The sequence below is a fragment of the Callorhinchus milii genome, unplaced genomic scaffold (assembly GCF_018977255.1).
Source record: "Callorhinchus milii isolate IMCB2004 unplaced genomic scaffold, IMCB_Cmil_1.0 Scaffold19, whole genome shotgun sequence".
In the NCBI taxonomy this organism is placed as follows: Eukaryota; Metazoa; Chordata; class Chondrichthyes; order Chimaeriformes; family Callorhinchidae; genus Callorhinchus; species Callorhinchus milii.
Window position 1 is genome coordinate 1,545,175 of NW_024704760.1, and position 20,214 is coordinate 1,565,388.

At 49.1% G+C, this 20,214-nt stretch overlaps 1 protein-coding gene across 1 annotated transcript in view; it reads left to right on the forward strand.

Annotated features, from left to right (window-relative positions):
* The window catches only part of pik3c2b (phosphatidylinositol-4-phosphate 3-kinase, catalytic subunit type 2 beta), a 30,747-nt gene extending 14,009 nt beyond the window's left edge, over positions 1–16,738 (forward strand). Inside the window, exons 14-32 of the mRNA XM_042342106.1 lie at positions 944–1,086; positions 3,498–3,686; positions 4,345–4,438; positions 4,960–5,054; positions 6,447–6,627; positions 6,755–6,862; positions 7,701–7,793; positions 8,113–8,242; positions 8,363–8,499; positions 8,997–9,166; positions 9,603–9,759; positions 9,890–9,999; positions 10,481–10,682; positions 11,216–11,340; positions 12,025–12,142; positions 12,986–13,067; positions 13,905–14,011; positions 14,157–14,282; positions 14,855–16,738. Of these exons, the coding sequence (XP_042198040.1) occupies positions 944–1,086; positions 3,498–3,686; positions 4,345–4,438; positions 4,960–5,054; positions 6,447–6,627; positions 6,755–6,862; positions 7,701–7,793; positions 8,113–8,242; positions 8,363–8,499; positions 8,997–9,166; positions 9,603–9,759; positions 9,890–9,999; positions 10,481–10,682; positions 11,216–11,340; positions 12,025–12,142; positions 12,986–13,067; positions 13,905–14,011; positions 14,157–14,282; positions 14,855–15,049 (2,562 nt within the window). The 3' untranslated portion in view covers positions 15,050–16,738. The remainder of the gene's footprint in view (positions 1–943; positions 1,087–3,497; positions 3,687–4,344; positions 4,439–4,959; positions 5,055–6,446; positions 6,628–6,754; positions 6,863–7,700; positions 7,794–8,112; positions 8,243–8,362; positions 8,500–8,996; positions 9,167–9,602; positions 9,760–9,889; positions 10,000–10,480; positions 10,683–11,215; positions 11,341–12,024; positions 12,143–12,985; positions 13,068–13,904; positions 14,012–14,156; positions 14,283–14,854) is intronic.
* Positions 16,739–20,214: the final 3,476 nt, after the last annotated feature.

The following is a 20,214-nucleotide window of genomic DNA, read 5'->3' on the forward strand; positions in this document are numbered from 1 at the left end:
CTTCCTCCCTCCCTCCGACCCCCCCCCCCCCTCCGCCTGGAGGCACGAGAGACACCAGAAGAATGGAAACTCTCGCAGGCACCATGCTGGATGTTGGAAAGTTTCAGCACTTAATGGGAGGAACACTGGCCCGCGTTACAAAGGGAATGTTACAGGGCAATTATCGACACCAAAGGCAATTAGCTTGAGCCAAAGCGGGTTGGGAGCCGAAGCTGATTTTATGGGAATTCTCTGAGAGGGCGACTGAGTCAGCAGGCGAGGCTACGGTAATAGAGGTGAAAGCCAAAGTCCAGCAGAACAGAAAAGGATAGGCTTCTGCCTTCAAAGCACTCAGAAGAGCCCAGGAGGGTTTAAGACCAGATAGAGTGGGGGGAATAATGTTCGTGGTTCATGTCTTTGTGACGCTGTGTGCGATGGGGCGGGTGGCAGAGAGACTGGGGCACTTTGAAACGAGGGAGCTATTGGTGTCTGCTGTATCCACCTTCCTGGCTGCTGGCCCTCATTCCTGCATTCCCTGTGCAGATGTTTTTATAAAGGAGTGCCGTTCGGACAGAGTGGGATCAGGGAGATTATTTGCATTTGGTGTGTGTGTGTTTCGCCCACAAATTACACAATCCACTTTACAGTAATAACCTGTGAAGCTCTTTGACGACACTAGAAAGCGTTGTATCAAATGCAATAGATGATTAATCATTACTGTGTGTCTATTGGGTGTATGTGTGTATTGGGGTAACATGCGTTTGCACGTGTGTGTATTGGGGCTGCGCGTGTGCGCGTGCCTGAGTGAGCGCTTGACGTACGACAGTGCGAGGCTTGAGACGTTCGGGTCGAGGTGAAGGCGATTATAATTTGCACCGTTTCGTAACGGGTTTGATGTGCGATTTTCATCCCGTTGCGTGTAAACTCGATTGCCCCTCGATCCCTCTCACCCTCTCGTCGGCAGATCGATTTCCCCACCTCTGCGTTCGAGGTCAAGTTCACAACCCCTGCACCGGCCACGTTCAGCCCGAAGTACGACTTCAACAGCCTGGACAGCGTGTCGCGGAAGAACCTGAAGGAGGTGATGCAGAAGAAGTCTCTCTTCTGGTAAGCAGCCGTGCTCTGTCACGACGATTTATCACTGCAGTCGCAACAGCAACAGCTTAAAGCATTTACATAGCGTCGCCTCGCGCAGGGAAAAAACCTCCCGGAGCTCAACACGGAAGGACTCGGTGGCGGAGGAAGGTTTTCTCCCGGTGCCCAGGTTAAATCGACGGCTGTTTGTGGGACATTGTTGCCTTGCCACGCGTCTGATTCATCTTTGCTCGCAAGCGAGCTCCCTGCAAAGCGCCTGTCGTGGGGCGTTTTGAGGTCGCGGGGCGCTGGATCGAACGCGGGGAATTTTATTCCTTGACAGGAGTGGGTTGGGTTGAGTTGAAGCTTCCCGATCTGGAGCATCACGTCAGTGGCTGTTCCCTCACGTCAGCGCACAGCTGGGAGCAGCAAAAGGAAACGGCATTTCTATGAGTCTGTCCGAATGGCAGGAAAACTGACTTTTTATTTATTTTATTTTCTTCCCCTTCTTCTCACTTCCCGCCCCGGTTACCGTTGGCAAAGTGGCCGGGTTTCCTCACTGACTGCAGGAAACCACCCCCCACCCGAGAGGCTGTGACACACACACACACACATGCAGTGTTGGCGACATTCCCAGGAAAATCTCCCCTCCTTGTTGTACGATCGATGTCCGAAAGGGAATTATTTCTCTCTGTCCCAGAGACTCATTCAGTGCAGTGGCCTGAGCAAATGCTCCCACAGTCACAGGTCACCTTTAATCAGGTTTTAATCAGGGTGTAATCCACTTTGATCAGAGGTAATGAGATTACATCAGCACTGTAGGCTGGTGCGTCAGCCTGGCTCTGTCATCTCTGGGGTCTGAAGGTGTTCGTCTCGAGACACGCCTCGTTGACCGAGTATTCGATCATTATTTACCCCTTTCCCCCCCACCCTTCGGCTCCTGTCCCCCACCCCCACCTCCTAGTTCAAATGCCCTTCCAATGGTGTTCAACCCACAACTGCACAGTCCATTCACTTTACAGCGTATCCTGTGAAGCGCTTTGAGACGTCTCGAAGTTGTGATAAGGCACTGTATCAAATGCAAGGATTATTATTATTAATGAGCGCTTTGGAACATACTGCAGATGTGAACGGCTCTATGTAAATGTAAAATCTTGCGGGTTTGAGACCCCACATCGGGGACTTGGAGCATTCTCGACTGTCACTCCAGGGCAGTGGTTGGGGGGGAGGGGGAGAGAGAGAGAGTGCCACAACCCTGTTTGGATGAAACTAAGGTCCCGTTTGCCTATTGGGATGGACGTTAAAGACCCTGTGCATCTGCGCTCTCTGTTGATCGCTCTGTCGGAGATGAAATGTGTAGGGAGGGGCGGGCAGGGATTTGGTGAGAAGGACTCTGGTGGCCGGCTGTGTGTGTTCTCTCTCTCTCTCCCTTTGGTGGCTGTAACGTGATCCGCTCCCGATGTCTCTTGAGATGCTGGGGGAAGCCGTGTAATCCAATAGCCCCTGAGACAGTCACAGGAGCCGTTCGCCTCGCCTTGCGCCTACCACCTGGGTCCCTCTCTGTGTCCTCTGCTTTACTGCTAAACACCTGAAGCTGGACAAAGAGAGAGGAGGAGGTTAGGTTAAGCTCAACAATGACTCCGTGTAACTGTGTATTCCTGGGAGTCCTGTAGTGTAGTGGTTAGAGCGCTCGCCTGACAAGCAAGAGGACCCGGGTTTGATTCCCGGGCAGGGCAAAACCTTAGACAAGTTTCCTTACTCCACACTCCTCTGTTTACGTACCAGTAAGGAGGGACCCGGTTGTTAGTCGATTGGCGGATTGCTTACTGAGGGATAATAAATCCAAAATAAATAAAAAAAATTGGGGTTACTCAATCTACAACAGTTTGTGGAACGTATAATTATAATTCCAGTATTATTATTATTATTATTATTATTATTATTCATGCTTAGAGGGGTGAGGGATTTATATGGCATAGTCTGCCATCTAGTGTAGCTAATCTTAGAGCATTGGATCACATCCTGGTTTAGCAAAGAGCAGAGATGTGGGATGGCGGAGGTGGGGGAGAAAATGAATGGTGGGGGGTGGTGCGGGGTGGGGGGGGGGGGTGGGAAAGGGAGGAGTAAATGGTGAATAGTTGGCATTCCACCTCGTCCTGGCTTACGTAAGGCCACTTGGTCTTAAAATTTAAGATGCCTCAAGAGTTTGTGTGGGGGGAAAAGCAGCCTTGATTTAATTTAAGGGCGCTAATTGAAGCCAATTATCTTAAGAACTAGGGAAAAGGTGCCCCTGCGTGTCCCCGGCCTCTCGGGTTACCCCGGGGTCCCCCTGAGGTCAGACGGTTTTGTGCAGTAATGTCATTGTGTCTTTGATGCCTGGCAATGACTGATGATGTCCCCCCACCTCCCCACCCCACCCTCCCCACCCCACTCCACACACACAGGCTGAACGAAGCAGATAAGAAGTTGCTGTGGGAGAAACGTTACTATTGTCACTCGGAGAGCAGCTGTCTGCCCCTGGTGCTCGCCAGTGCCCCCAGTTGGGAGTGGGCCTGCCTCCCTGACATCTACATGCTACTGGAGCAGTGGCGATGCCTCACCCACCTGGACGCCTTGGGGCTGCTCCACGCCACGTGAGTACAGTTCAGAGGAAACCTAGTGTTGTCTGTGTGTGTGTGTGTGTGTGTGACGCCCACAGCGCAAATAACGTACCATCAAAAAGTGATCCGAAAGGCTCCTTCCAACAACCGAGCGCCCTTTCCTGAAACGGGATGTAAGCGCCACAATTTGTCCTTGTTTTGTGTTGAATTGGGGAATTTTTCTTTTAACGGCCTGCATCGCACAAAAACTAAGTCGAGACTTCCCGCTACATCGCCATCGGAGGTGCCATCCCCCGGATGAAAAGTTAAACCGAGGTCCCACCTGGCCTGTTCAGGCGATCGTTAAAGATCCCGTGGCGCCATTCGAAAAGCGAAGGGAGTTTCTCTCTCTCTCTCTCTCTCTCTCCCGGTGTCCTGACCGACAATCCCCCAAATCAAAAAAAAATTGGTCACTTGTGACCACTTGGCTGTTTGTGGAACATTGCTGTGCGCAATTGCTCTGCCGTGCTTGCCTGCAAATACACGGTTACTTCATTTCACAGTAAATCTTTCCGATGGGATAAGGCGCTGTATCAAAAGCAAGGATTATTGTTGTCCTCGTACGCCTCTTTCCCCCGGCCCCGGCTGATGTTCCCTCTCTCTCTCTCTCTCTCCCCCTCTCCCTCTCCCTCTTCTCCTGTGCGTCTCTCAGGTTCCCTGATCAGAGGTTGCGACACACAGCCGTGCAGTGGATGGAGACCATGTCTGGGTCCGAGCTGGTGGATTTCCTGCCTCAGTTGGTTCAAGTAAGTCCCGCATGACGGCATCGCTCACAGATGTGGACATGAGTGAAACAATGTGTGTGTTTATCCGGAGAGGCAGATTGTCAGCAAATTCAAGAAGGTGTTAGACCCGTCTTTGAGGGGGGAAAATCAACTGAGAAGTTACTTATGAAACTGTGTAATGTAAGGTGTTTGTCTTTACTTTGGTCAGGTGTGTTTTGATAGTCTTCTCCAGCCTTGTACTTCTTTACTTCTGATTGGCTCAGTTGGAGGCACTCAGTTGGTAGAAAATCCCCCTCCCCGAGATAAAAATTTGGGGTTAAATGATCTGCCAATTTTGGTCTGAAAAATTGGCAGGTCATTTACCCACAAATGCAGTCAATAATCACGGCATAAATTATCCGACTTGTCTTGACGTTATAGACTTCGTGTCAAATGCAAAATCTGTTAATATTCCTGTCTTCCAATGTGACTGCCAATGTACTGTGTGGTGTGACATGTCTTGTCCTGTCTTGTATTAATGGCACTTGCCTTATGTCCCTCAGGCTGTGAAGTACGAGTGTTACCTGGACAGCCCTCTGGTTCGCTTCCTCTTGAGACGAGCCATCTGTGACGTGAAAATTGCCCACCATATATACTGGTGAGTAGTAGACCCAGCTAGACTGTGACATTCACCACCACTACTCTCCCTGACCCTGGGCACTCACGGCCAATTGCAGAGCTGAGCTGTCATTTTCTCTTTGGTTTGGATGAGGAACTGGATTAACTGGTTTTTGCATGTATTGCAGGATCGGTTCTGTGTTTACCACAGCCACATCCTGCCACCTGCTCCTGGCCTCAATTGCTGACACATCGCACACGGTCGCTGTTGTCTCCCAAGACTTTGCACCAAATGTTTTGAACCAAATCTGTCTAGTTTCATTTTCTGAAACCCAGTACAAAAACATCAGCCTGGCTCAGGCAGTGGCACTGTCTCCTCTCTTGATTGACAAGTGGGTTCAAGTCCTGCCTCGGGGACTTTGAGCTCACAGTCTCGGCTGACATTCCACTGCAGTTTTGGGGATGTCGTCCTTCGGATGAGATGTTAAACCCCCAAATTTGGTCACTCAGTCCACAATAGTTTGTGCGATGCTGCTGTGCACAATTGGCTGCCGCGTTTCGTCCACAAAATGTACAGTGAATTCACGTTACAGGATATCCTGTGAAGCGTTTTGAGACGTCTCAACGATGTGATAAGGCTCAGTGTCAAATTATTTTTGTTGTAAACCGAGGTCCCGTCAGCCTGGTTAGGTGGACGTTAAGCATCCCTCGATGCTATTGGGAACGAGAAGGAAATTTCTCCCCGTGTCCTGGCTGACAATACCTCAGATAAAATTAGTCCTGGCTGCCTGTGTGACATTACTGCTCACAAATCGACTGCTGCGTTCGACTATAAAAATACACGGTCACTACACTTTACAGTACGTGCTGTCAAGCTCTTCGAGACGTCCTCCTGACCTGAAAGGCACTGTGTCAATAATATAATAATAATAATCCTTGCATTTGATATAGCGTTTTTCACGTCTTCTCGACGCCTCAAAGCACTTCACAGAATATACTGTAAAGTGAATTGACTGTATATTTGTGGGCGAAACGCGGCAGCCAATTGCGCACAGCGATGTCCCACAAACAGTCGTGACTTGAAAATGACCCATTTATTATTTTTTTTGTTTGTTTTGGAGAGATTATTATTAGGCTCCGTGTGGAGTAAGGAAACTTGCCCAAGGTTTCGCCCTCTGCCTGGAATTAAACCCAGGTGTCTCGCTTGCAAGGCGAGCGCTCTAACCACTGAGCTACAGGACTCCACAAATGCAAGGATTAGAAATATTGTAAAACAATGACGCGTAGCAAATCAGACAATATTGCAAATGAACACATCGCCCCCTCTCTCCCCAGCCCACACCACTGTACGACATCTTTTTGTCCCCGCGACTGTGATAAGACAATGATCGTCTTTCTCTCTCTCTCCCCCCCTCTCTCTTGCCCTGGTCAGGTTGCTGAAGGACGCGTTGAAGGACTCGGAGTTCAGTGCCCGTTACCAGCACGTGCTCGGGGCCCTGCTGTGCTGCGTGGGGAAGGGCCTGCGGGAGGAGTTCGACAAACAGACCAAACTGGTCCAGATCCTGGCCAAAGTGGCGCAGCGGGTCCGTGACTCAGCTCTCTCCTCACGCCAGGTGATATTCCCCCACTATGTACCGGTGACGTTATTTACGTGGGCGCTAACTGTTGTGTTCATGCAAAAGTCGTCCGATGGAGACCTTTGTGAAGAGTGTGACGCTCTGGCTCACTTGTGTGTTGCAGGCCGTGTTACGTGAGAATATGGAGGAGATCCAACATTTCTTCAAGGTCCAGAACCATTGCCGTTTGCCTTTGAACCCGAGCCTCCTGGCTACAGGGGTCAATTTGCGGGTAGGTTTCACCTTGTCAGTGTATGGGATGCGGAGTTTCCCCACAAGCCTCATTCGGGTAGGGCACCACTCAGGTTACAGAGGTGTAGGAGAGAGGCTGAGACCATAGGAACAGGAGGAGGCCATTCAGCCCCTCAAACCTGTTCCACCATTCTGTACCTCAACTCCAAATACCCGCCCTAAGTCTGGGATTTGCTGTTTGCTGTCCCCAAAATTGGGTTATGCGTTCGAGCTCCATGTCACAACTTTTGAACGCAATCTCCACCGCTGTACCGGTGGGAGGGGGGGTAGCGCCCCATCATCATTGCTGCCCTCCTTCAAGTGAGATGTTCAACCGAGGCCCCATCTGCCCTTTGAGAGGCGAAGAAGTGAAGCATTAGAAAGAAGACCTGGGCAAGGATACGAGTTGGAACAGGAGATGTCTGTCGCGATGGGATTTGACGTTAATTCTGAGAGTTTATAGGAAGAACAACCTGAAGGACAATGTGTTTGGATTTGTATTCATCCAGAGATGGCCTTGTTTGGCCTCTTCTTCTCACCGATTCCAAGTCTGACTTTTTGCTCAACCTTTATCTGTTCTGAGCTGCCTCAGACCGGCCAGTGTCAGTAAAGTCTGTGCAAAAGGTTCACCTGGATCGTGCTCATGTTATTGCCATAATACCCGATTGTTTATTGCTAAGCAAATGTCTCCTAAGGTTGTCTTGTCGTCCAACAGATGTAGAAGTTAGAGCCTTGTTGAGATTCTCTTTAGAGATGTTGCTGTTTGTGGTCAAACCTCCTTGATAACTGTTTCGTCCCTACCCCCACCCCACCCCCACATCCCTCTCTTCCTCCCCCAGGATTGCTCTTTCTTCAATTCCAACGCGGTGCCTCTGAAAATCTCCTTCATCAACGGAGACTCCAATGGGGACAACATTAATGTCATTTTTAAGGTACGTTTTGGAATAAAGCGCTTCGAGATCCTGTCCATACTTCATAGGCTGTTTTCGGGACCTTGCTATGAGCAAAATACAACAACAACTTGGATTGACACAGCGTGGCCCTCATGCAGGGTAGCATCCCAGAGCGCGAAATACAGTCACTACACTCAGCAGTAATTCTACGCGAAGTGCTTTGAAACGTCCCGTTCGCGGTTTAAAAATGCGAGTCCTCCCTTTCGAATTAACCTCACTGGGAGGTTATTTGGAGTGAGCGGCACTGTGTAAACGTGAAGTGTTGGTGCTCACTGTTGTCGTTGTGGTTTGGGGCCAGACTGGAGATGACTTGCGGCAGGACATGTTGACCCTTCAGATGATCCACATCATGAACAAGATCTGGCTTCAGGAAGGCCTGGACATGCGCATGATCTTCTTCAAGTGCACGTCGACTGGATGTGATCGGGGTAAGTAAAGCCTGTCTCACTGGCGGGGAGTAGGGGTATCGGTTTGGAGCACTGCGCCAGCCGCTCATCTAATTCCCTTTGTGTTCCTCACCCGCCACCACCCCCCCACACCCACCCCAGGGATGGTCGAGATGATTCCGAACGCGGAAACCCTACGGAAAATCCAGGTGGAGCACGGAGTGACGGGGTCCTTTAAAGACCACCCCCTGGCGGAGTGGCTGCAGAAGCACAATGCCAGCGAGGAGGAATATGAGAAGGTGAAGAGTTTCGAGCAGGTTTCCTATTTCCCCTCTCCCCCACTCCCACACCCCCTGTGGCTTTTTTTGACACAAAACCATTGCCCATCAGTCCTTCAGTCTCTCTGCCCACCCCCTCCCCCACTCCCCACCCTTTGGAAATCCATCCCACAGTCCTTTCGCGTTGCCCCCTCCCTCGTCTCCTTCAAGGCCAGTCTCAAGACCCTCTTCTTCGACCGCGCCTTCGGTCACCCTCCTACCCCCACCCTCCTACCCCCACCCTCCCTGCCCTCCAATTCTAGACTGTCCAGCGCCTTGGGACGTCCTCCGGACATGAAAGACGCTGTACAAATGTAATGTGCTGTTGTGTTTACACTGTTTATTATTATTTGGTCGGGGAATGGGACTCTGGAGTACCTCAATCGATGGCTCTGAATCATTCAGAGTCTCTCGGAATGAGCCCGGCTGACCGGCACTGTGGCTATCTAACTTCCCCTGTTTGTCGCCCTTGCTCTTAGGCTGTGGAGAACTTTATCTTCTCGTGTGCCGGCTGCTGTGTGGCCACCTATGTTCTCGGCATCTGTGACCGACACAACGACAACATCATGCTGAAGACCAGCGGTCACATGTTCCACATCGACTTTGGCAAATTCCTCGGCCACGCCCAGATGCTGGGGAACTTTAAGAGGTGAGCGGGCGTGTGGGCTCCATAATCCACTAGTGTAAGGGTTAGCTCACTCACATCGTGAGCGAGAAGACCCGGGCGGGGGACCTTAGATAAGGTTTCCTTACTCCACGTACACGCCTCTGTTTACCTGGCAGTAAGTAGGAACCCAGCTCTTAGTCACTTTCTGGGGGAAATAATCCCGCTAAATAAATAAATAATAATAATAATCTGGTCGCTCAATCCATGACTGTTTGTGGGGACACTGCTGTGCGCATTTGGCTGCCGTGTTTCACCCACAAAATATACAATGACTCCACTTTACAGCATATCCTGTGAAGCGGTTTGAGACATCTCAGCGATGTGATAAAGCCCTACATCAAATGCAAGGATTATTATTATTATAATTATTATTGTGCTCGTGCTCAATTTCAAACATCCTTCTCCTGTCTTCCCGCAGGGATCGAGCTCCCTTCGTCTTCACCTCGGACATGGCGTATGTCATCAACGGGGGCGACAAGCCCTCCAGCCGCTTCCACGACTTTGTGGACCTGTGCTGCCAGGCCTATAACCTGCTCCGCAAACACACGGACCTCTTCCTCAACCTCCTGGGGCTGGTATGTTGAGGGGGAGTGGGGGGGGAGATAAACAGGTGGCGATTCCCCACCTCCAAATACAAGACAGGACAATATTCAAAGAGAACTTGACGATTCCCTTTTAACCGGACGCTCTCTCTCCTCTCTCCAGATGCTTTCCTGCGGGATCCCAGAGTTGTCCGACGTCCAGGACTTGAGATACGTCTATGATACCCTAAGACCTCAGGACTCGGAATCCCACGCCACCACCTACTTCACAAGGTATTCCGAACTGTTTGCCTACAAATTATACAGTCACTACACCCCACAGTAAATCCGATGAAACGCTTGGTGAGATGTCCTCTTAATCAAATGCCACAATTATTATAATAAGTTATTATTATTATTATATGTTATTATTAATAATGATGATAATGGTGATAATAATTGTTAATAATAGTAGTAATAATAATTCAGAGCTCGGGAGTGGTAACCCTGGCTAGTTTTCCCACTGGCTATCCCAAGGCCAATTGTAGTCCCAACCACTGCCCAAACTCACATTGACCTCCCACCCACCCACCGGGTCTCTGGAGATTATAATAATAATAGATTGGAGTCTCGCTGTCCAGAGTGGGGTGGGGGGGCTTAACTGATTCAGCCGTTATGTGGGGGGAACTGCTAGTTTGCCTTGACCCTTGTGTTTACCTCTGGCTTCCCTGATGTGATACCCTCTCTCTCTCTCTCTCTCTCCCTCTCGTTCCAGGCTGATCGAGTCCAGTCTGGGCAGTGTGGCTACCAAACTCAACTTCTTCTTCCACAACTTGGCTCAGATGAAGTTCGTCGGCACCGACGATCGGCCCACCTTGTCCTTTGCCCCAAAAACCCACACTCTGAAGAGCGACGGCAAAATCAAGATGCTGTTTGTGTGTCACTATCAGAAGATATTCAACCCCATCAAAGGATATGTACGTGATAGCTCTCTTCCCTCCTTCCCTCTCTTTCTCCTTCTCTCGCTCTCTCTCTTTTGCGTCCTGGTTGCTGGGAGTTTGAACACATGTTAGAGCACTCGCCTCACAAGCGAGAGGACCCAGGTTTGATTTCTGGGCGGCGCGAAGCCTTAGGCAAGTTTCCTTACTCCACACTCACGCCTCTGTTTACCAGCAGTCAGTAGGAACATGGTTGTTAGTCATTTGGTAGATAGTTTTCCGGGTCACTCAAAAATTGGTCACTCAATCCATGACTGTTTGTGGGGACGTCGCTGTGCACAATTGGCTGCCAGGTTGGCCTACAAAATAAGCAGTCAAGTCACTTTATAGTATATCCTCTGAAGCGCTTTGAGACGTCTCGAAGGCGTGATAAGGCGCTGTATCAAATGCAAGGATTATTATGATGATGCCCTATTTCCGTACCGAGGTTGAGAGAGGGCCAGCCCGTCGTGTTGTGTGTCACTGTGTCGGTGGTTGGTCTCTGTTAAGTTCTTGCTGTTCTCTCGCCGCAGACATTTGTTGTGAAAGTGGACCGGGAGGGTCAGCACGAGGCCACCTTCGTCCTCAGGACCTTTGAGGAGTTCCACGAGCTGCACAACAGGCTCCGGCTCATGTTCCCGGCCTCCAAACTGCCGAGGTAAGCAATTCATCTGGATCTCGGGAAAGGGCTGCATTCTCTGCTCACCCTGTGTCAGAGACGCTGTCCTTCGGATGAGACGTTAAACCGAGCTCCCGGCTGCTTGTTCAGGTGGTCGTTCGACACTACAGTAAAACTCGCACAAATCTTCTCTTTTTATAAATCGTATAAAATCGCCCAAGTCACACATTGACCCGAGTTCCATTTGGTTTCCTATCGAAACCACTTGGATTTCTTTGCGCTACTTGTATCAATCGCCTCCTAACTCGTAACTTGGGTTTCATTCGACTTTTACAGTTTGCCGGCAACTCGGACGTTGCGTAAGTTTTATTAAATGTTGTGGTCCCTGATTGATACGATTTATGCGAGTGTTGCTATACTCTGAAAAGGGAGGGGAGTTTCTCTGTCCTGGTGTCCTGGCTGACAATCCCCCCCCCCCACCCCACCCCCAATAAAATCCATCATTTGTTTCAAGACTGTTTGTGGGACGTTGCTGTGCACAAGTTAGCTGCTGGGTTTGTGCCTGCAAAACAGTCACTACAGTCACAGTAACACCCCGCGATGCAATTCCACAATTCGTGGCAATGTTAGATTTTAAGGCAGAATAGACTCGAGAGACTTCACAGGGTGGAAGCTCAGACCTCCGTGTGGTTATCTTCATTTATTGATTGATTTTATTTACAGTTTCCCCAGCCGGTTCGTGCTTGGACGCTCGCGGGGCGAGGCAATGGCTGACAGGCGTAAAGAGGAGCTGAACGGTTACGTCTGGCATTTAATAAACTGCCCCCCAGAGGTCGCTGAGGTACGTGTCTGACCCATAACTGGCCGTGAATGTTAACCGAGTCAGAGTCACAGGGTTGTGTGAGTTCAAGCTTGAAGTCGGAACGTTTCACTGAGCAAAGAGGAATAAGGATTATTCTAATTATGCTCATGTCACATACAAAGCCCTCCACGGCCTCGCCCCACCCTATCTCTGCGACCTCCTAACCGCCTCCCAACCCGCCCGTTCCCTCCGCTCAGCCGGCTCTGGCTGCTCCACGTCCCCCGACCCACCCGCCCCACCATTGGCGGGAGAGCCTTCAGCCACTCTGCCCCCAACCTCTGGAACTCCATCCCCCAATCTCTCCGCCTCGCCCCCTCCTTAACCTCCTTAAAGTCCCGCCTCAAGACCCTCCTCTTCGACCATGCCATCGGCCACCTCCCTTCCCCTCCCCTCCCTTACCCCCCCACCAACCCCAGCTCGGGTCTGAAATGCTGTTGCTCTGTCCAGCGCCTCGGGACGTCCTCCCAACGTGAAAGGCACTATACAAAGGTAATCTTGTTGTTGTTGTTATTACAGTTTAAACCGTTCTGTAGAGGTAATGGTTTTCAGCGATGGTCAGCCAGACCCTGCCCCATTAACACTGCCCCGTTGCATTATGAACGGATGTCACTTTTTGTAATATATTTGAGCTTCCGAAAATAGCCACTTTGACATTTTATTCACCAGGTGTATTGTCGAGAGCCGTTTCTGAACTGTCTTATTAAAGGTCCCACTTGCGCCACTAATTTTGGAACTGCGTTTGTTTTTACATTGCCAAATGCAATTATTATTATGATTATTATTATTATATTAATGTCTGACACTGGCTGTGATTTTCCACAGTGTGACCTGGTCTACACTTTCTTCCACCAACTCCCGAAGGATGACAAATCAGGAAACACCAGCTCGCTGCCAAAAGCAACAGGTCTGCAACCCTCCCTCCATCCCTCCTTCCATCCCTTCATCCCTCCCTGAATCCCTCCTTCGCTCCCTCCCTGAATCCCTCCTTCACTCCCTCCCTCAATCCCTCCTTCGCTCCCTCCCTCAATCCCTCCTTCGTTCCCTCCCTGAATCCCTCCTTCGCTCCCTCCCTGAATCCCTCCTTCGCTCCCTCCCTCAATCCCTCCTTCGCTCCCTCCCTGAATCCCTCCTTCACTCCCTCCCTCAATCCCTCCTTCACTCCCTCCCTCAATCCCTCCTTCGCTCCCTCCCTCAATCCCTCCTTCGCTCCCTCCCTGAATCCCTCCTTCACTCCCTCCCTCAATCCCTCCTTCACTCCCTCCCTCAATCCCTCCTTTGCTCCCTCCCTCCCACAGATGTATTTCCATTCCCACACATCACATGCTCAAGATTCCACCTAGTTTTTTTTTAGCCCTGGAGACCATTTTAAAACCTTAAAACGTTTCAGATTGCGGAAACTTCTTAAGCTACAGTCTTAATTTGGAAGTCGTTTTTCCGCGGTTCTTTTTATGAGAAACCCCAGCCTCCGAATAGAGACCTGACTGAAGAATTCTCCACGATCCCGGGCCACCTTAAATTTTTAGACACAAAAGCTAAGCCTATGATTATGATAATAATAATCCTGGCATTTGATACAGCGCCTTACCACGTCTTCGAGACGTCTCAAAGCACTTCACAGGATACACTGTAAAGTGAAGCGACTGTATACTTTGTGGACGAATTCCGGAGCAGGTTCTGCTCGATGGTTGTTCAGAGTTTTCCATCCCGGTTCACGCTGTTTGTTTCTCTTTCCCTCCCCAAGACGTGCCTCCAACTCCACCGATGGGCAAAGTGGGCGGGGAGGTAAAACTCTCTATCTCGTACAAGAACGACACCCTCTTTATCATGGTGATGCACATTCGAGGTCTGGTGAGTATCGAGGGCAATGGGTCTGATCTGACTGTGTCAATGTGAAGGGGTCATTGGAGAGGTTCACACCAAGACGTCCTTCCGCTCGGAATGAGGTGACCTGGCCCCCCCCAGAGAGCTAATGCCAATATCATTGACCCTACAGGTTCTGCAGGATGGGAAGGACCCAGATCCTTATGTCAAAATCTACCTACTCCCAGACCCTCAGAAAACCAGCAAGCGGAAGACAAAGATGGCACGAAAGACTTGCAACCCGACGTACAATGAAATGGTAGGTCAATGGATCATGATTAGGACAAGGTGAACGTGGACAAATTGGATGGGGGTGGAATGATTCTGGTGGTCACAGGCACATAACTTATGCCCCCCCAGCCCCCATTTATTTAATTATTTATTTAGTCACCCGGAAAGTATTAGGCGCAGACTCAAGGCTTGAGAGGGGAGTCCCCAGAGTGTGCGTTGGGGGTAACTGCTGGAGTCTAACCAGCTAGGTCTGCGCAGGTTGCCATTGATAGCACTGTCTGGCAAACTTTGGTGCTGCTTGTCCAGCTAGAACCACTCTACCTGTTAGGGCTTTGGCTTGCAGAGTTAACAGGAGCTGAGTGGGAGGATTCCCTGCTCCCAGTGATTGGTCTGCCCTTCCAGGTCCTGCCGGTCTTCACCATTCACCATGGTTAAAGAGTATCCAGAGTGTGAACCTAGAGTGTGCATTTGGGTAACTGCTGGAGTCTAACCAGCTAAAACCAAGTACCTTGCCATCGAGATCGAGAGCACTGCCTGACAACCACTGCATATAAACACGGGACTGATGTTAACACGGGCCGATTCCTTGTTGTTTTCCAGTTGGTGTACGGTGGGATCCCGAGAGGAGACGTCCAGCAGAGGACCATCCACCTACGTGTACTGAGCGAGGAGGCATTCAGGGAGAACTTCATGCTGGGCGAGGTGTTCATTAAGCTCAAGGACTTTGACCTGAACCTCGAAGCGGTCAGCTGGTATCACCTGGGATCGACTACCTCACAGGGGACTTTGATCTGAACATTCTGGGGCTACGCCAGCCCCTTAGGACTCTTCGATGACCGAAGATGAAGTCGAGTCGTGGGTGGGTGGTGAATCGAAATGACAAAAGATGACCACTTTTTTTTTAAACAAAAAAGAAAATGTTTTGGATTCGTCGATGACGAGATGAGACTGTTTCAAGGGTCTTGACTTTCGGGCCTGTTTATTCCTGGAAACGTGTTTTAACGACACACACGACAACAACAACAAAAACACTTAAAAACCCTCAATCTGGAGGACCAATAAGGCATGATGTTGCATGCGCTGAGAGATGCAATCAGTTTGCTCCCAAGTTGTGTATTATTACACTATGAAACGTGAAGGTAAAGGTTTCGTGCTGTCTATATGCTTTTTTTTTAAAAAAGAAAAAAAAGAAGGAAAAAAACCCAAAACGTGTGGTTTTTTTCGTGTTGTAACGAACATTTTGTTGCCCGATTTTTTTTAGGTTTGTATTTTGCACTCAAACGCAAAGACTGAAGCAAGCCAAACAAACCGGGTGGCGGGGGGGGAGGAATCGATCGAAAGCTTGAGTGAGAACGTCCATTGAGTGAGTGAGTGAGTGATGGGAGATCAAGGGCGTACAGAGATCACTTAGTCAAGAATTTAGGAGGTCTCCTCTGAGACAAATTGATTTCAGACCCTCTGCTGTGTGTGTGTGTGTGTGTGTAAGTGTGTCTGGGGGAGAGCGAGGTGTTTGGATTAAATTGTGTTGCAATGAATTGTCTAGTTGAATTGCTTGCATTAAGCTAAAGCCCTCCCCCAAAACCTTGCACCATCTCTGGTAAATTCTTATTTGTTGGGGGGAGACCAAGGTTGGATGGGTGAGTGGGTTGGCAGCAGCTCAATTAGGGATTGTATCTGGGATGTCCAGTGAGCCGTGCACCATCTCCATCCAGAAACCTTGCTCAGTTTAGCAAAGTCATCTGATCGGCAAGGCAGGAACATTAATGGTTAACTGGGGAACACTCTGCCCCGTCGCGCTGAACGGTCACTGATGAACCTCTTCGGGGTCCAGTCGTTCCCCCATTAATCAGAACTAAAGTCAATTCCTTGTTTTGTTGGGGGAGACATCTGTGTGTGCCTCCCCCACTCTCTTTCCATTTACTGACCTTGCTACTGCCTTTCTCAATCCATCCCCTACATCCTTCAGTGCACGTGTGGTCACTGACTCAGCCTGCCCGCAGTCCTTCCCTCTAATCCCACATCACTTCTCAGTCAGGCGTGAGAAAGTCATTGTAGTTATGTGAAGACGAGGTCGCAGATATACAAACCTGTGTTCCTTCTCAAACGTACTTTGTGTTCCCACTTAAGATAAGTTGCTGATAACCCCCACTCCTGTCCACAGCCCTCACCAACCCCGGTGTTGAGGTTAGTTCTATGCTGCTCTCTTCCTTCCCCTTTCCCCACACGCCCTTTTCTACCTTGGATTGAAGGAGAAACCTTTGTGGAAAAACCCTTGCCGTGTTTCGGTTTAAACGTTGTACATACGCCAGAAAGCAACTCGACCTACTGAATTAATTTTATTAACTCCGTGGGCGCTGTTATGTTCTGTAAAATTTGTTCATAGATTGTTTTGGTCCCTATTAAGTAATCTCTGTTTGATTGGCAGAGAAGAAATGCTGTTGGATATTTAAAAAAAAATAAAAAAATGTACTTGATGGTTTCCAATTCAGTGTCTCGTTCATAAGATGTTTCAGGGACATGACACAAGATACATATACTTGGCCTTGAGGGCTTTGAAAGTGAGGACCAGGATCTTGAACTGTATCCTCTGTTTGATGGGAGTCCCTTCGCCTCGCTCCCTCCCTCGCTTCCTTCAAAGCCCATCTCAAGACCCTCCTCTTTGACCACACCTTCGGTCACCCTCCCACCCCTACACACCCTGCCCTCCACCCTCCTGATCTCAACCCCCAGCTTGGGTCCAAATCCCTGACTGTCTGGCGCTTTGGGACGTCTGCCTGACATGAAAGGCGCTGTGTAAATGTAATTTGTTGTTGTTGAACATGAATGTGGTCTTGCAGGTTAAGACTAGGTGGAATTTCAGGCTTGTAATGTTCTTGTGATCACTAGAATTCACCTAAGTGTTGCTTTGTTTCATGCAGAGAAGTAGCTTGTTCCCTTTGATGCTTTTTCTTTGAAATGACAGTTCCTTTTAGCAGTAAATGTCGGTTGTGGCTTCCTGCTTTCTGTACCTTATCTTACAAGAGCCCCGGCTGCCCACGGATTTTCAGTTTCATTCCGTGTCACAGTTGCTGTGGCCACACGTATCAAATTTGTTTATGCAGTGTGTGCTGTTGGATAAGAAAAGGGAGTCAGATAATCAGAGCTCAAGTGCTGTCTCTTGGTCATCCGCCCGCCTGCCATGATAACACTTGCATTCAATGCACTCTGGGACACTGTCCTGTGTGAGGGACACTATATAAATATAGTGATGCAGTGGGTGTCACGTCATCTAAAAAAGCCTTTAACAGCAATGCCTAAGTGTAAGGACTATTTTTTTTCCCCGCAGCAGCTGTTTTGCATGCAGCAACATCACACGAAGAGCGAGTCATTGGCCAGGAAAGCAGAAGAAACTTGCTTTTTTTCTTTCGAATTCTCTTTTTTTTCGAATTGTGTCATGGGAATTTTCAGGGCAGGAGGTGGAGGCGAGGCGGGCAGCCGCGATTGTTGTCCCACCTGAAGGCTTGCACCTGAGGCCATGCAAGTGCTGCCGTGGCGTGTCAGCTTAGACTTGGAGCTTGGACCTACAGCTTTCTGACCCGGTGTTGTTTACTGAGTCAGGCTGAGTTACTGCACATGCGAACACAACACCAAATCTCTGCCAGTAACATTCCGTAAACAAATCTTTTTCGTTGTTGAACACACAAACAGATTGGTGGAAACTGAGCCAAAATTATGCTTTTAAGACTCTCCTCCCCCGGGGGCCGAGAGGCAAGGGCGTGTTTTTGTTCCATGTTTATGACACTTTACCTTGGCGTTACGCCCATGAGCAACACCTAACAAAGCTGCAGAGAGGCAGCCTCGATGCTCACTCCAATCATCGGAATCACTGAAATATAATAAAAATCCTTACATTTGATGCAGCGCCTTATCACGTCTTGGAGACGTCTCAAAGCGCTTCGCAGGATATACAATGAAGTGAGTTGACTGTACATTTGAGGGCAAAATATATCTTCCTAACGAGTAAGTGGAAATCTTCACTGCTGAACCACTTATCTGTTGGGTTTGCGTGTGCAACAATCGCGACACTTCAATGTAAGTGGGATCGGGCTGAGCTGGTGGAATGTTGGGCTCTAAGTTCAAGTTCCATGTGAAGACGTGAGCTCTCAAGTCCAGGCTGACGCTCCAATGCAGTACCAATGCAAGACTGCACTGTTGGAGGTAGCTATATCCCCCACGTAGCTGGCGCTTTAGCTAATTGCTTCTACTCTTTCTGAAATTTATCTTCAGCATTGCAGATAAAGCGATTAAAAACAAGGGCCCGCACGCAGGTGACATGACTTTGGATGTGGGTATCGTATGCATTAAAAAGCCAGTGTCTTCAGGGGAAAGTGTTTGGCAAGCTTTTCGTTACAGATTTAACGCTGCATTGATCAGATAATAAAGAAAAAGTTTGCTGTGTTCACCAGGAGCAACTTCAAAAAACATTTGTGCCTGCCTCTCTATGAATAAAAGGTCAGCCAAACCATGTTTCATAATGACAGCAACCTTTAAATGTACCTGAATAATCTTTTATGGTTATAAGGTTTAAAGTCCAGTGTACTTAGTGGAAACTCATGAACAATTTGCTGATGTGTTTATGGCGTTCAATTAACCTTGCTCTCTTTACATATTTCTTAATGTTCTGGGAATAGAACATTTGCTCCTTTGCACATCAGAGCAGGGCGGACACAGGGCAAAGTTCTTCCTAAACTGGTGCAATAAGTCTGGTAGTTGAAGTTAGTTCAATTTCTCACCTCTGAAATAATGGATATGGAAATCATATTCAAATAACTGCTGTATGTGTTTACGTGTTGCCCATTCCACCATCGCTCGGCAGTCGATCCTTCAGCCTCTCCGGCCCCACCTTCTAGAGCTCCATCATGGGGACCCTCCGGCTCGTCCCCTTCAAGGCCCGTCTCAAGACCGTCCTCTTTGACCGTGAATTCAGTCATCCTCCCACCCCCAACCCCCTTGCCCTCCACCCCTCTTGACTCCAAACCCCCAGCTCAGGTGCAACCTTCACTACTCGGCACCTTGGGACGTCCCCTTGACGTGAAAGGCACTGCACTCCTATTTGAAAGTAGTATTTAAAAATATGACTAGTGCAAAGAAATTATTAATAATAATCCTTGCATCGATGTAGCGCCTTAACACGTCTTCGAGACGTCTCAAAGCGCTTCACAGACTATACCCCAAAGTGAATTAACTGGATAGTTTGTGGGCGAATTCGACGTGGTTTTGGGTAGGACACTGAATGGGACTTGGGTGCACGTGTACGACTTAGGCGATTACTTTATACGATTCAGAGTTTTACAGTAAATTCCGTGGGGGGTGAAACGACAGTAATAAATTGGTCACTTCAACCCACGACTGTTTGGGGGGGGGGGGGAACGCTGCCGTGCGCGATTGGCCGCTGCGTTTTCGCTCACACAATATACGGTCCACGCGCTTTGCGGTACGTTCTGTAAAAAGGCTGTGAAACGTCTCGAAGACAACGATAAGGCACCATATCAAATGCAGGGATTATGATTGTATATTATTATAATAATAATAATAATAATAGGAGTCCTGTGGCTCAGTGGTTAGAGCACTCGCTTTGCAAGCGAGAGACCTGAGTTCAATTCCAGGCAGAGGGTGAAACCTTGGGCAAGTTTCCTTACTCCACACAGAGCCTAATAATAATCCCTCCAAAACCAAAACAATAATAAATTGGTCATTTTCAATCTACGACTGTTTGTGGGACATTGCTGTGCGCAATTGGCTGCCGCGTTCGCCCACAAATATACAGTCAGTTCACTTTACAGTGTGTTCTGTGAAGCGCTTTGGGACGTCCTCCCGACGTGAAAAGCGCTATATCAAATGCAATGATTATTATTATTATTATATTATTGTTATTGTTGTAATAAGTGACATCGACGCCTCCAGGGGTGCAGTACGGGTCC